A 15,683-nucleotide genomic window follows, 5' to 3' on the forward strand; every position below is an offset into this window, starting at 1 on the left:
CTATTATGCATATTTTAATGCAAATCTAAAATATGGACTCATATTCTGGGAGAATTCACCAGCAGCTCTGGGGACCTACAGAATCCAAAGAAAGAGTCAATAGGAGTAGTACAGCAAGCAGAATTAGAGAGTCATGTAAACCAAAATTTAAAACACTGAAACCATTACCACTATCTTGCTTGTTTATCTTTAACATGTTAATGTATATTAAAAGAAGTGTAATAGGAAATGATAACAGTATTAGATTAATTGTGACTTACATAATCACGACACTTGATTATAAGGTAATTTGCACATACTCCCGGCTCATACTAGTTTATATCAAAAACGTATATTCTACTTGGGAATAAAATTATTCAACAAGTTGCCAAATGATATAACATTTCTACCAAACATTAATACTTTTGTAAGCTCTGTTAGGGAATATCTACACTACCATTGTTTCCATCCAGTAAATGAATACTTGAAATGCAATAAATGTACAGAGTTATAACTTCTATAATGTATAACACATAGAACTATACACAATTCTGAGAAAGTGCCTACTGTAAAGACTAGAATTAAGTCCAATATCATCTTGTTCATTACACTACATATGATCAAAGGACTAAATAAATAAATAAATATCTTGGATGGTGAGTCATCATCAGATGTAGACGTAACTTCAGGTATGCCCCAGGGAAGTGTGTTGGGACCATTGCTGTTCATGTCGTATAGTAATGATCTCACAGACAATATTAATAGTAACATTAGGCTTTTTGCACATGATGCAATTACCTACAATGAAGCACTAACTGTAAGAAGGTGTATAAATATTTGTAGAAGACAGTTGTAATTAGCAAGCTTTCGGAGCCAGTGGCTCCTTCTTCAGTCAGGAGGAGGAACCACTGGCTCTAAAAGCTTGCCAATTATAGCTGTCTTTTATGCGTGTGCTCTGCCGCTGCTTGACAAGTACATTTTTTATATATCCAATTAAATAATTTTGTCAATCATTGTTTTCATTGTCACATAAATATTTAGTCACATCTTGATACGATTTCAAAGTGTGGAAAGATTGGCAACTTGCTTTAAATACAGAAATCTGAAATTGTGTCCTTCACAAAATGAAAAAAATTAGTACACTATGACTATAATATCAGTGAGTCATTGATGGAATTGACCAACTCATACATATACCTGGATGTAACACTTTGAAGGAATATGAAATGGACTGATCACATAGGTTAAGTCACGGATAAAGCAGGTGGTAGACTTCAATTTATTGGTAGAAAACTGGGGACGAGCAATCAGACTACAAGGGAGATTGCTTATAAATAACTTGCGTGATGAATTCTAGAATATTACTCAAGTGTGTGGGACCAGTACCAAATTGGACTAACAGGGGATACTGAAAGTATACAGAGAAGGGCACCATGTATGACAACAGGTCTGTTTAATCAGTGAGATAGTGTCACAGAGATACTGAAGGAACTGATCTGGAAGACTCTTGAAAAAAGACGTAAACTATCCCGAGAAATTCTATTAACAAAGTTTCAAGAAGTGGCTTTAAATGATGACTCTAGGAATATACTACAATCCCCTACATATTGTTCACATAATAAGGATCATGAGGATAAGATTAGAATAATTGTTGAATGTACAGAGGAATTCAAACAATCATTCTTCCCACACTCCATACATGAATGGTACAGGAAGAAACCCTAACTGATACAATGGGACGTACCTGCTGCCATGCACCTTACACTGATTTGCAGAATACAGATGTAGCTGTAGATGTAGGAAAGTAGGAGGGCTTGTCCATGATAGCTTTATCATATACCGTAAGTGTATATACTCGTGAGACAGTTTTTAGCCAGACTGCTCTAGTAAATTACAGAGGGTGCTACGAAACAAGATGGCACAATAATTGTGAAAGTGAGCTACTGCTGTTTATCTTGTGAATAAAAATAACTATTAGGCCCTCTACCCATCTTCAGAAACTGAATTTTGTGTTTGTGTTTAACCAAAAATGTTTCATCTAATTACTTTAGACATCTGAACCGCTTTTTATTTCCACTATATTTTGCTTCCTAAATTTTCCTAACAACAAATTAGAGGAATGTGGATATTTATTTCCCTGGCATGAATGAGAACTGCTTTGCTTCTTGGGATATGCAAACATCCTGTACGCTGGAGGAGTGAATATGGCATAAAGGTAAAACAGCTTACAAACAGTTAAAGGAATAAATTTATTTCGTAATGTTTTTAGAAAGTTATACTGACAGGCAATGTACTTTCTAAGCATCTAGATATTTGGAATGAACAATGTTTCCATCAAGTTGGAGATCACAATGACTCACTGTTTTGAAAATAATTTACCGTCCTCCACAATCACACTAATTTTGAAATGAAATAATTGCAATTTTGACTTGGTTTGTGCAGTGTTGGAATTCAATCACAGAATATATTTTAAAATCTCAGGATGGCTGATGTCAGCCTAAACTGGTCATTTGAATTGAAATTAGTGTGACTGTGCTGGATAGTAAAGAACTTCTTCTTCTTCCTTGCTCTGCAGCCCTTGATGGGCCTTGGCCTGCTTAGGACATCATTCCATTCATCCCTGCCCAGCATCTTGCATCTCTAACCTCTGACACTAATAATTTTTAAATCTTCTTCTATGTCATCCAAGTATCGAAGTCTTGGTCTTGGTCTTCTTCGTCCCACTGGGGTTTCCAGCAGTGCTATTTTTGTTGTGTTCTCATGTTCCATGCAAAAAACATAGCTGACCCATTTCATTAAAATAAATCAACTGAGTAAAACAAACAGTAAATTACATCCATCTAGAATTAACCACTTAGCTAATGGCAGAAGAATATGGGTTGAAAGTCATAGTGGCAGAAAAGCTGTATGCGGAGATGGAGATTCTTGGGCACACTGAATGAACAAACTGAGTAAAACATTACTGCAGACTGAAGGCAGCATGATAAAAGAAGTGCATAAAATTTGTAAATTCATGGAATGAAGTAAGTAGGATAAATTGAAATGAGAGGAATGATACAATGACAACATTATTTGACACTGGCAGAAAACTGGCAGTTAATGTTAAGGGGGACGAAGAACATAAAGGTGTGGGCAACTTGATAGCTCTGATGAAACATTGTAACAAGGAACAACACTAAAATTATTTTACAGTGAGCTCAGAAAATAACATGTGGCACAGTGGAGTAAAGCTGTTTATTTATTTGTTTGTTTGTGTTGAGGCAAACTTAGACCTACAAGCTCCAGAGCGCATGATCACACATACAAAGAAAGAAATTCTATTATTAAAAAAAGTTATTTTTATGCTGCATCTCACTTTGCAAGTTTTATTGGTGTTAAATACGCAGTTAACAGCTTCAGCTGTAGCTTCCAGTCCTTGGAGAACTGTTGGATGTGAGCTCCAAAGTATTTTGCTGCTTCACAGTCACATTCAGTGTTTTTCACTATTGAAACTGGCAGAAGTAAAGCTGTGAGTACTGGGCGTGAGTCGTGCTTCGGAAGCTCAGTTGGTAGAGCACTTGCCCGTGAAAGGCAAAGGTCCCGAGTTCGAGTCTCGGTCGGGCACACAGTTTTAATCTGCCAGGAAGTTTCATATCAGCGCACACTCCGCTGCAGAGTGAAAATCTCATTCTGCTTTTTCACTATTCCTCACATGTGTTCAGTTTCTTCAACTTCAGTTTCTTTTTCTATGGTGTTAGATACTGCATCAGGGAGTCACCTTCAAACACACATCTGTAGGATTACAGGTAGGAGGGTGTAGTAGGACATAGACTGGAAGTGTGTGAACACGAAGATTATTTGATGACAATGGTGGCCTACTGTGTTCTAAGATCGACTGAGTGATGTCAGCAAACTAATGGAATCCAAGTGTTGTGGATTTCAGTTTTACAGTTACACTGTGCACTGGCACATTTTGGTTTACATCTATTTAGCTGGTACGCCTCACCTTGGACCACACTGGTAAACAGTGCCCTAAAGAGTATGGCACTAGGAATATTTGTCGTGCTCCCTACATTTTTTCTACCAGTTTCATTTTGTTTTCAATTTTATGTTTTAATTCAGCCAGCGGTAAACTCTTTTGATAGAGGAGGGTATAAACAAGAGTGATTCCGATGTATTTGGCTTAATTATAGTGGTGTATTAGCTTGAAGGGAAATAAAATATGCAGCATTCTGTCTCCCAACATTTTGCTTTGGTTGGATTTAATCACAGTTGTCACTTTTTATGATATTTATTCAGGTTTTTCGGGACCACTGTCACGATGTATGGTGGTCAACTGTATTATTTGTTTGTGTAGTTATTGCCATATAGTCAGCAGAGAAATGGAGAACTAGTGCAACTGACTGTTCCCACTTGTTGGAAGTGAAAAAAAAAGAAGGATGATAAAATAATGAAGGAAAAATAATGAGAGATAGGTTTAAAGAAAGTCTGGGGCCACAGAGGAAATCAGCAGAGGGTAAGGCGGCAATATAACCAGCATCTTTCTTCGCCGTTTTGTATTGAATGCTAAGTTTGAGCTGATTTTTTTCCGATATTACAAAAATTAAATCGAGACTGGAAACAGCCAAATACGGCACGTACTAGAAAAGAAACCCTGTCAATATTAACAATGCCGTCACTTAAAAACATCAGCCAGCACTCAAGTCTGAGCATTTTACATCCGCAGACGATTCTTCAGGTTGTTCTCAGACAGTAAAATATCTGATGTGACTGCTTTCTTGAGCATCACGAGTATATACGTGACCTGTTCTGTTTGGCTAGTGACAACGAAAACTCAGGCAGCTGCACAGTCATTTCCAATTACGCTACTTGTTATCAGGAAAACGATAGCTTCCCGTTTTAGGATGCATAGAGAAAAACATTCAAAATATATCATATGATTACAACCGCCTCATCTACTAAGTATAATAGTTCCTAGTAATTCTGTCTTGTTTGATTTCATAACCTGCGGCAATATTTAATTGCTTACATTAGCTTTTACTACATTGCAGTACACGTTCAAATTACAAACATCCATGAAGTCATAGGGACTCTGCATCGTGTCATAGTAGTTTCTATGGCAGTCTGTGATCCAGCTACATTAATGCACAAAATTTGACTTTGATAAGAATGCATCAGGTATTTCCCGTGCCTGTGACTACAGGTTTTGGTAACGGTTTGGTGTCGATATTACACTGTTACTTCTTTGGTACGTATGGGGAACTACTTTTTCTATTTGATGTAATATCTCAGGTTCTGTATGGGGGTAAAACATTGGCAGTATTTCTGCAGTGTATGTGAGCAGTAAAAGTTTTGATGGTAATCAATGTATTTGATACCAAAACGCGTTTGTACGTCAGTCATCAAAAATTTTAGAACGGATATATTATTTCATGAATGTTAGCTACCGCCATCGTTATTAAAAGGAAGTTGCGACTTGTCGTATGACAGTGTGTGTTGTTGAACAAGAGGATTAAAGAAAGCCAGCAAAATGATGAAAGGTGCGCTTCCGAAGAAGGAGGGGAAGATGAGAATTAGAGCTTTCCCGGTGAGTTATAACCTTTAACTAAAAAATCTCAGTTATATTTCTTAACATAGCCGTATGTGCGTTTCTTGCATTTGCCGCATAGTAGCAGTTCACTTAACCTTTCAGATGAAGCATGAAGTAACACATTCTTAAGGATACCGAATTGACTTACTGCAAAACTGATTACCGATGATTAGATCCAAGAAGTTACGTGGTGTTTTGTTTCCAAGATTACCCGGTAGTAATCGAATTATTAGTTATGTTATGAAATTACTTTACTTTTTTTTGGACATACGTTTCAAAACTACGTATCATCAGTTGACATACAACTAAAAGGGAAACCTCAAATAGGATCAAAAGTATAGTTTAGTTGTGTTCAATGTACAAGATTTGCAAACTGTCTATGTGCAGTTATATATATATATATATATATATATATAGCTCAGGACATTCTGTTATAATAGATCATGGAAAAGTTGTTCAGAAAGTGGTATCAGTAATTAGGATAACCACACGTACTGTGTGGTGCCAAAGCACAAATTTCCATTAAAATTAGTAGGCTAATTTACTTGCTCATTGCAATATCATGATGTCTTTCTGACTACATTATTCATGTGAATTGTACAAAATGTATAGATATAGATGTACTCTGAAGTAAGAAATTTTTGTGTGCATAAAAATGCAACACCTTATAGTTATGAATTTATATTGAACAAATATGAGAAATTTAACAAGAATGAATTGTAGGTAAGTAAATCTGATGTAGTTGACATGTTGAAGTCAGCAAACCCACACTATTTAAAAAGTCAGTTCATTATATTTGTTTTCCATTATAAAAACTCATAAAATGTTCAGAATTACAGTGTATTAAATGGGAACCGAACACCTTTAGTCAAGGTGGTGAATATGATATTCTTAAGTTTGCTATATATAGCACAATTCCTGTTACTTGTAAGGGTAACAACTACCTGATGTGACAGGATGCTGTTTTCATTAGTTTAAATTAACTGAATTAGATCACACATTTGGTACCACATTACAACATTTTGGATTGGGCTTTCAGGAAATTTGAAGTTCATATCTGTATACTTTGTCTTGAATCTTTAAAACTGATTCTGTGAAACCATATGTCCTTTATTTACATTTATACCCTATATACCAGTGTGAAGCGTGTGGCTGAGAGTACTTCCCTTTGTGACATTTTTAGAGCTGCTTCTTATTCCATTCACTTTTGGACCGTAGAAAGAATGATTGCTTCAGTGCATGTGTACCTGTAATACTCTAATCTTATGGTCATGATCCTTATGGATGCCTTACATGTAGGGTTGTAGTGTATTTCTAGATATCTCACTTAATGGTGGTTCTTGAAACTTCGTAGCTACAGGTTTGTGGATAGGTACATCTCTTACTGTCTTTCCCTGGCAATGTTTTTCGGCATCTGTGTGACACTGCCCTTCTTCATATATATTCAGTGTCCCTTGATTGTCATATTTGGTATGGGTTTGACTCATTTGAGCAGTAGTCTAGGACGTGTCACGTGTGTTTTTTAAACAATCTTCTTTGTTGACTGATTGAGTTTTCTCAGTATCCTACCAGTGAACAGAAGCCTGACACTTGTTACATAGTGGACCCTTCTTGATTTTTCATAGTTTATGTATGATATATGTGCATAATATACATCAAAATACTACTTGGAAACTTGTCCATTATGTAATCTCTGTTTTCCAAATTTAATGTGCTGCTTTAGTTTACATAATGAAAAGTGTGTTAAATATGGCAAAGAGCATTTAAATATGACACAAATGTAAATATTAGGCTCTGCCACAGGTCAGTCTATTCCCATAACCTTTATCTTGCATTCATATTCGTAGACTTTGCCAGTTCACAACTAAATTATCACCTTTCAATCAAAGCTAGACCTTATGAAATGCCAGATATCAGTCTGTCAAATGAAGTTTCAGTGGAAGGGGGGGGGGGTCAGCATCAAATTCTAAGCACTCAGTGTATGTAATTACTGCATTTGATATCCCAATAAATTGTAACACCAAAATATTTGTACGAGTTAACTGGTTCATTGAATCTTAGGGCCCCCCCTTTTTTTTTTTTGTAATTTTGTGAATGTGATGTTCTTCATAAAGATTTTAGTGAAGGAAATGTATGTGGTTGTTCATGACAGCTGACAGCATTGACTCTATTCTAAGTTTATAGATTTATGGATTGTATCACGAATGATCTTTGCATCAGTGTAGATTTAGTGAATAACATTCTAGTGAACATGTCAGTTTTACTAAACAGACACATTTATAAACTTTCTGTTGCAATCCTATATTACCTGATAACCTAAAAGGAAAATAATTATGACTGTGTAATAATCCACACCAAAAAAGAAATTGTGGGCTTATTAACTTAGTCATTGTCAGTTAGTCCCAGGGAGACCTACACGTTGTTTTGTGGGACATCTTTGAGAGTGGGTTTTGTAAAAAGTCTGTGATTTGTGCAAATATTTTAAGAACAATGTGCAAATGAATGCATCATTCATACCTGATTTTCGACTCAGAAATGTGATGTTATCATTTATAGTAATAGATGAACATCTCAAAATGTGGGTCTAGTGTAGCAGGGGATACAACCCATCGGCTTTGGACAATGACGTCACAAGTCGCCAGAGAGCAGTTTACCATTTTCGCTTTTGCTGTTATGTTTCAGTTTCGTTTTTTTACTGATTGCTTAATAAAGTGGATCTGTTTATTCTATCTCGTGAGATTTTTTTTTTAAAAAGCCAAAAAACACTTATCAGCTACTGAAGGGAGCTACAACACTAAGAAGAATCGCTTCTCATTTGGCGACTTGTGATGTCATTGTTCAAAGCTGATGGGTTGTATCCCCTGCTACACTAGTCCCCAAAATGTAGCCATGTATTCATTAATAAATGGCAGATGCAATTTGGAAAAACCACTTTGCATAATTGCTGAAATGTTAAGATACTTAATTCTTTCGTCTTACTTTGACATGCAAATTATGGTCTGTTAATGTGTATTGCCAATGGTGATAATGAACCTATGTGGAGTTTAGTTTAGTGTTTTTATCATCAAAGTTGTGTATTGAATGAAATAGAGGGACAGTGAAAACAGGTGGTAGCATTATAGCCTACTCCCATTAAAAAGTGATAAATTAGGTAGCAAAGTTTGATGCTACCAACTGAGGAATGAATCACTACACAGTCTCTTACATCCTCACTCAACAGATCAGTTTGCTGTGTTTCATTTTTTAATTTTTAGAGTCTAATTTTTTGGGCAAATCTTCTACTCAGATTCATTCCGTGCAGTTGTTTGCATATAATTCGTGTTCCTGTTTATGTTGTGATAGATTACTGCCTACTGTAGTTTTGCTTTGCAAGGACTACATTCTGTTAGGCTAGTAAGTGAGCCAGGTGTGACACGGTTTTCTGTACTATTAACATCTTCTCTCATTCCCAGAAGGCCGATACCTGTAGGCCTATTGTATAAAATTACAAATATCTCCATATTGTCACTAGTCAGGTGTGCATGTGTTTTGGTGCCAGTCAATTAGAAGATAACATCATTGTTTAGAAGGTTGCAGATCTTCTTTTCACACTGTGTTGGCATGTTTATTCATGAATATTCCAATTTGTATTTTGTCACTAACCATGATTCTGCTTGTGTCAATGCTGTTTGAACCTATAATTTGAAAGGTTATGTGATGATATGCCACAAGAGTGACATGGGGTCAAGGGAGACAATATGTATGGTTCCCCGTGGGGTCCAATCAGTCGTAGGGGGGTTCTATTGTCTGCAACTTTAACATTAATATCTGTTTTGCACTTGCTGTTATGAAGTTTTTCTTAGTTGCTATTTTGACATAATTCAACAAAGATGGTTGTATTGGATAACTGATTAATAGGCACTAAAACAATTTTGGGAGAAAAAAAGTTCATGACATGGTGGGGGGGGGGGGCGGGGGGAGGCCGAGGATTGACTTTTTGTTAGCAGTTTCAAATGGACGTAGGTTGCAGTAGCTTCGCAAAGATGAAGAGATTTGCAGGATATAGATATTCACTGCCATGGGGAGCTGTCTTCACATTAAAGACCACAACAGTAACAATTAAAAACATGGCTGATGAACAAAAGCATACTAACCCTTTGTTTAATACTTTGTTTTCCAGCTTTATCATCACTACCTGATCTTTGTAGGTAATACGTCCCCTTCAACAGCTTTCTTCTCAATATTTCTTATATATTATGGTTGCTATCAGGAAGTTGAAGAATATCTGCAAGTGTATAAATGGCTTAAAAGTACACTGGTTTCTGTATATTCTTTCTTCCATTGCTAAATATGAGGTTGAATTTGGCTCTCAGGCACAGTTACTTTCACTGAAGACAGACTCATCTTCTTCAAGCACTTCAGTTGTTATATTGTGTTCTGCATATTACCCTAAATTAAAATTTCCAGCACACTGTTAGACACTCGTTGTCAGACATTTTCAAATTTATTTGCATCTTTGATATTATGGTACTTCAATGCTTCGTGTCTGGTATTATGATACCTGTTTCATAGTTTGAAAAATTGAAAGAACCACCTGGTTACTGTACCTCTATCTGTGTGTAGTAATTCTGAAGGCTTGTTTCTGGTTCCTATTGGTCTGTTAGTGTCAAACCATTCAGTGATCTCTCACTCTGGTTACACTGATTTCTCTTTTTACTCCCATATCAACTGATCTTTCGTATAATATTTCAGGGTAGTTCTTATACCTTGTGGAGATCTTTGATGTGTTCCTAGTAGCTGCACTTAATTTTGTACATAGGAAGCTCCCCATCTGTGCTTTCTAAGTTAACTGTTTTTCTTTCTCTCCAAAATTTCATTTTAATTTCGTGTTTTGTATAGCCATATCTTTTTTTGTTTCTTTTGTGTGTGTGTAATCCAGTCACACTGCGTAGCTTCATACTTTGTGGTTTCATTATCCAGCAAATATTCTCAGACAGTTTACAGTTTGTATAAAATATACATTCTAAATTGTTATATCAAGCCTCATCACATACTCCCTGTTGTTCCTTACTATAATCATTATTGACACTGAAAATTGACACAGTGATTAACACAGTGGACTGTCATTGGAAAGATCTTGGGATGAAATCCTTATGTGACCAATGTGTATATTCAGTGGTTGTCATAAACCACACCAGGCAAACTCAGAAAGTTCGGAGAACTGACTTATGGAGATAACATCTTAGACCTGCTGGTGACAGAGAAATGCATAATTTTTGATTCAGTCAATGTAGAACAGGGAATCAATGATCATAAGACTGTAACAACATCAATGAAAACAGCTGTAAATACGAATGCAATGAAAGGTGTGAAGACCTGTCTGCTTAGGAAGATCAAGAAACAGATTTCAAATTAACCTGAGCAATCAGCACAAAAATTTCATCTCGAGCTTTGAGTATCAGTGGAGAAAGTTCAAGAGTGTTATAAGCTTCAGAAAGGTATGTGCTGAACAGAGATGTGTGGGATGGAAAAGATCCATTGTGGTTGACAGTCGTGTTAGAAAACTGCTGTGAAAACAAAGAGAGCGTCACTGCCAAAACCTCGCAGATCGACAAAAACCAAATGAAGCCAAAATTGGTGTATGGAGTCATGCGTGAAGTGTTCAACGAATATGAAAGTAAAATTCTGTTTACGGACACGACAGAAAATCCTAAGAAGTTTTGGCCCTCCATTAAATCAGTAAATGGATCACAGCCATCTATCTGGACACTCTGTGGCCATAATTGAATTGAAATGGAGCATGACGTGTAGAAGGCCAAATACTAAAACTCTTTTTTCCATATCTGTCTCATGGTGGTAGGTTATGCTGTAGAGTCTCTCATAAATCATTACATCAATGATGAAATGGCTAATACTGATGTAAGTGACCATGGGATAGAAAAGAACTACAATTGCTCAACAGAGGGAAGGCCACTGTACCTGACAGCATACCAGTATGATTCTACATAGAATACCTGAAAGAATGTGCCCCTCATCTAACAGCAGTGTACTGTCTGTCTTTAGAGGAGCTAAATGCTCCTGGTGATTGGGAAAAGGCATGGGCCATTCCCATTTTCAAGAAGGGTTGTTGAACAGATGCTCAAAGATAGAATTTTGGAATGTGTTATGTGCTCACAAATTATGGCATATCTAGAGGCCGAAAATCTCGTCAGTAGAAACAAAAATGGCTTCTGAAAACAACAATTGTATGAAACCCATGAGACCAATAATACCATATTTCTTTACTTCCAGAAGGCATTCAGAACAGTTCCACAGTGCTGTTTAATGAGCAAAATATGGGCATACGAAATAGCAGACTAATGGTGTAACTGGCTTGAAGAATTTCTGGGACACAGGGCATTGCAGGTCACTCTGAATAGAAAGAAATCTTAAGACGTAAAAGTAAATTTGGGCATGCCGCAAGGGAGTGTTATAAAGAAATTACTTTTTACATTCTATATAAATGACCTAGTAGTTGATGCCAGAAGAGGCTTTTTGATGATGCTGTTGTATACAGAGAAGTCACAGTGCTAGAATATTGCAGGGGAAAATGGCAAGATCCACAAAGGACCAATGCTTGCTGCAGGGAGTGGCAATTGACACCCAACATAAACAAATGTAACACATTGTGAATACATACACAGAAAAACCCTTTATACTATGACAATTGTAATTGCAGAACAGCCTAACAGTATGCATATGGAGCAGTTAGAAGTGGAACAACTACATAAAATTAATTATGAGTAAAGTTTATGCCAGACTTAAGAGGTTCATTTAGTAAGCATGACAGAGGTGATTAACCAATTCTGTGGCAGATTCTGCAAGAGAGGCATTCTGCATATTGGTGTGGTTTGTTATTAAAGTTCAGAGAGCGTACATTCCTAGGAGAGTCACCAAATATATTGCTTCCTCCTAAGTATATCTTGTGAAATGGTTATGAAGATGTGATTAGAGCCCACATGGGGGCTTGCCAGCAATTGTTCTTTCCATGAAATATTCATGAATGGAACAGGAAAAGGGGGTAACTGACAGTGGTGCACAAAATACACTCTGCCACATACCGCAAAGTAGCTTGTGCAATGCAGATGTAGGTGTAAAAGTAAGCCCCAGAGGTGACTGATGTTATGTTTTCTTTTCTACTTTTTAAGTATAATGTTGAAGTTTGATCTTCTCCTGTTCTTAAATTTAATACAATTCTTGGTGTGTAAGACCTGAATCTGCTGTTACCCTATGTAATATATTATGATCCAGAAGTGTTCCTGTCTTTATGTAACACTGGCACAATCCAAGTAATATTTTTATTGCCCCACTGATTCTTTTTACACACTTGAATTTGAACTCTTGAGTTACTGGCATAAAACTCATAATTGAATTAAATCAGTTTCACTTACTGCTGTGGAGCAATGTAACAGCAGTATTCAGTCCTATTGGACTGGAAAACTTTTCACACTCATTCTTATTCAGTGGTACAAAGACAAACAAGTCTGGCAGACTTACGTGCGTGATGGAGCAGTTGCTGCTACTAATAGGGGCAGTCTTCTACTATATTGTATAAAAAAGGAAAATTTGATTCAAAACTTGTTAATGGCCAGCCCACAAGTCAATAGGTTATCCATAGGTATTCAGGAACGGTTGACACTTTGCTTGTGCAGAGTTTATCTGATATCCAAAATGCTCTATGTTATCCATATTATTTCTTTCCATCACTTTCCTCCATATTTGTCGTTCTTTTATCAAAGAGCAAGTTCTTACTTTATAACTGTTGACTTTTGATACATTTATTTTGAAACTTGGGTCACAATTGAAGCACATACTCACACTTGAAGGCTGTGTTATTGATATCCGCCCTGAAAGAACACAAAAATGAAGAAAATACAGAACATAGATTTTTCTGCAATAATAATAATAATAATAATAATAATAAACATTGTCAAAGAAACAATTACATCAGTCATTGTATTTGGTGCCCCCTCGGCTTGATTTTTGTAGTTACAACAAATTGGAAAAGCATCTCAAATATGCTACAATTTCACCATTCATAGGCAAAACTTTCCCTTCAGTAAATGTTTTTAATAGGTCAAAGACACACATTTTCATAAGCGAGTCTAGTATTTAGTAAATGTAAAAAGTTCTAGAAATTCATAAAATAATGTGATAGGAAAATTATCATCAAGGTAGAACAACTTTTTATTTGAACCAAGAAAAGGCATCCTAAGAAGAGCAGTTAACTAAATCAAAAAAATATGTGAAACATTTACAAATTTTTGTCTGTTTAATGTCTAAATTTCTATGCAAGCTGTATGTTAACCTATAGAAACACTAACAAAACCTTGTGTTGCCGAAAAAGAGAAAGCACATATAGCCAATATTTATAGGAATGTTTTGATAGTATATAAATCTAGGAAAACTGTAAAAACAGTGAAACTTTTGCATGCACTTTTCATATGATAGAGCAATTTCGCCTCATAGCTCTACTTTTGCTTATAACTCTTCCATGTGCAAATTCTTGAATATGATGGAATCACAATCTGAAGAACAAGGATCCAGTTCTCCGTTCAACCATCTAGACTTAGTTTATCCCTGAGAAAAATGCTGGAATGCTGATAGAACTTGCACAGTGGCTCTAACGACCTTGACGTTGGCAGTTTGTTAAGCACCAATGTTCATCTGTTAATGTTTGGCTGTGATACTTCACTTGCTGCATATTGTGGTTCTGCATGAGTCTATTAAGCAAACTGCACCTTGAGCCTATGTATCGTACTGTGGGGCTGGTCAAGTCCTCTGGCACACGCTCCGTTCTCAGTTCAGCGCAATGGAAGAAACAAACCTTAATGCACTGTAATGTTTTCAGCTTAAATTGCTTTTCTATAAACCATGGTCTGACAGTGTCCCACATTTTGACTTTCAGGGCACCTTTATATTTATTTGTTTTTTAAGCACTGATCTATAAACTCTATCTAGTCCCTTAGTTCGTAAAACACTCATGAAGAAAAAAAGAAAAAAAAACTGTGAATGTGCAAGCAGTTCCAGCAGTAAGATAAGCAAATATGCAAGTACCATTTCCTAGAAATTTTGTTTGCCATGTGGCGTTGCTTTTACTGAAGCATTGCAAGATTCCAAATAGACCAGATTGCTACTTGTAATGTTCATCCAATTTTTGTACAAACCCCCATTCACTGTATATTTTTCAGATCAGCACAGTAGCATATGTTCCATGCACAGTCTTTTATGTCTTTTGTGGAAGTGTCTCCTGTGATGCTGGGTTTTGAACCAGTTGTCCGTTCATCTGTTAGTTGTATGTAACTGCCTCAATAGACAATCTGCTAATATCTTATAATTCTTGTAAGTGCTGGAATATTACCCTCGACTTGGAGCTATACAATATTTTACTCATGATCTTAGTGGATTCTTCATTAGTTCATTTACAGGATCTGGGATCAGTTATGTGTTTCCATTGCACTTGCTTAGACATACCCAGGCAGAGAGCAGTAGTATTTGCCCCCTCCCCTCCCAGTAATGAGTAATCAACACAAACCAACCTTGCATTCTGCCGCAGCACACAGACAAACATATCAGGAAAGTATCAGTTGAAGAAGGGCAGAACATAGTGACTAGTTGCAATTTTTCTCATAACCATTATTCATGTTCCATTTATAGCAGAATTAATACAATTTTTCACCCCCCCCCCCCTGGCCCTCCTTCCCCCTCCCCTTCTTCCCTGTCCCACAAATTATAGGTATGCTCTTGCATACATGGTGTTCAGTATTGTAGTGCATGCTCTTCAAGAATTCTGATCTCACTATTAAGGCCCATAAATACCTATTCTTGTTTTCTGGCACATTTGGTTTGTCAAGATAGGTAGGTAACATTGCACCCCAGCTCAACATCGTTCAGGATTATATTCTCATGAATTCTTTGAAGCACTTCTTGTTTTCGCCAACTGCGCTTACCTTACCTTTATCTTTCTCAGTAGATATCAAGAGCATCCTCACTGGTGGAGCAAATCTCGCTCCTTCCCCTATTCTTGACCTCTTGAGTCTTACTCCCTCTTCATATATTTATGCTTGCATCCCCGAAATTATTGTCCGCTGAATGTTCGATTCCAAAGAAAGCTGCC

The 15,683-nt window shown here is 36.6% G+C and overlaps 1 protein-coding gene across 1 annotated transcript in view; it reads left to right on the plus strand.

Annotated features, from left to right (window-relative positions):
- The first annotated feature begins 5,220 nt into the window (after positions 1-5,220).
- The window catches only part of LOC124775040 (cullin-3), a 259,802-nt gene continuing 249,339 nt past the window's right edge, over positions 5,221-15,683 (plus strand). Inside the window, exon 1 of the mRNA XM_047249818.1 lies at positions 5,221-5,545. Coding sequence (XP_047105774.1) covers positions 5,489-5,545 — 57 coding nt within the window. The 5' untranslated portion in view covers positions 5,221-5,488. The remainder of the gene's footprint in view (positions 5,546-15,683) is intronic.

Source organism: Schistocerca piceifrons, chromosome 2 (assembly GCF_021461385.2).
Source record: "Schistocerca piceifrons isolate TAMUIC-IGC-003096 chromosome 2, iqSchPice1.1, whole genome shotgun sequence".
Lineage (NCBI taxonomy): Eukaryota > Metazoa > Arthropoda > Insecta > Orthoptera > Acrididae > Schistocerca > Schistocerca piceifrons.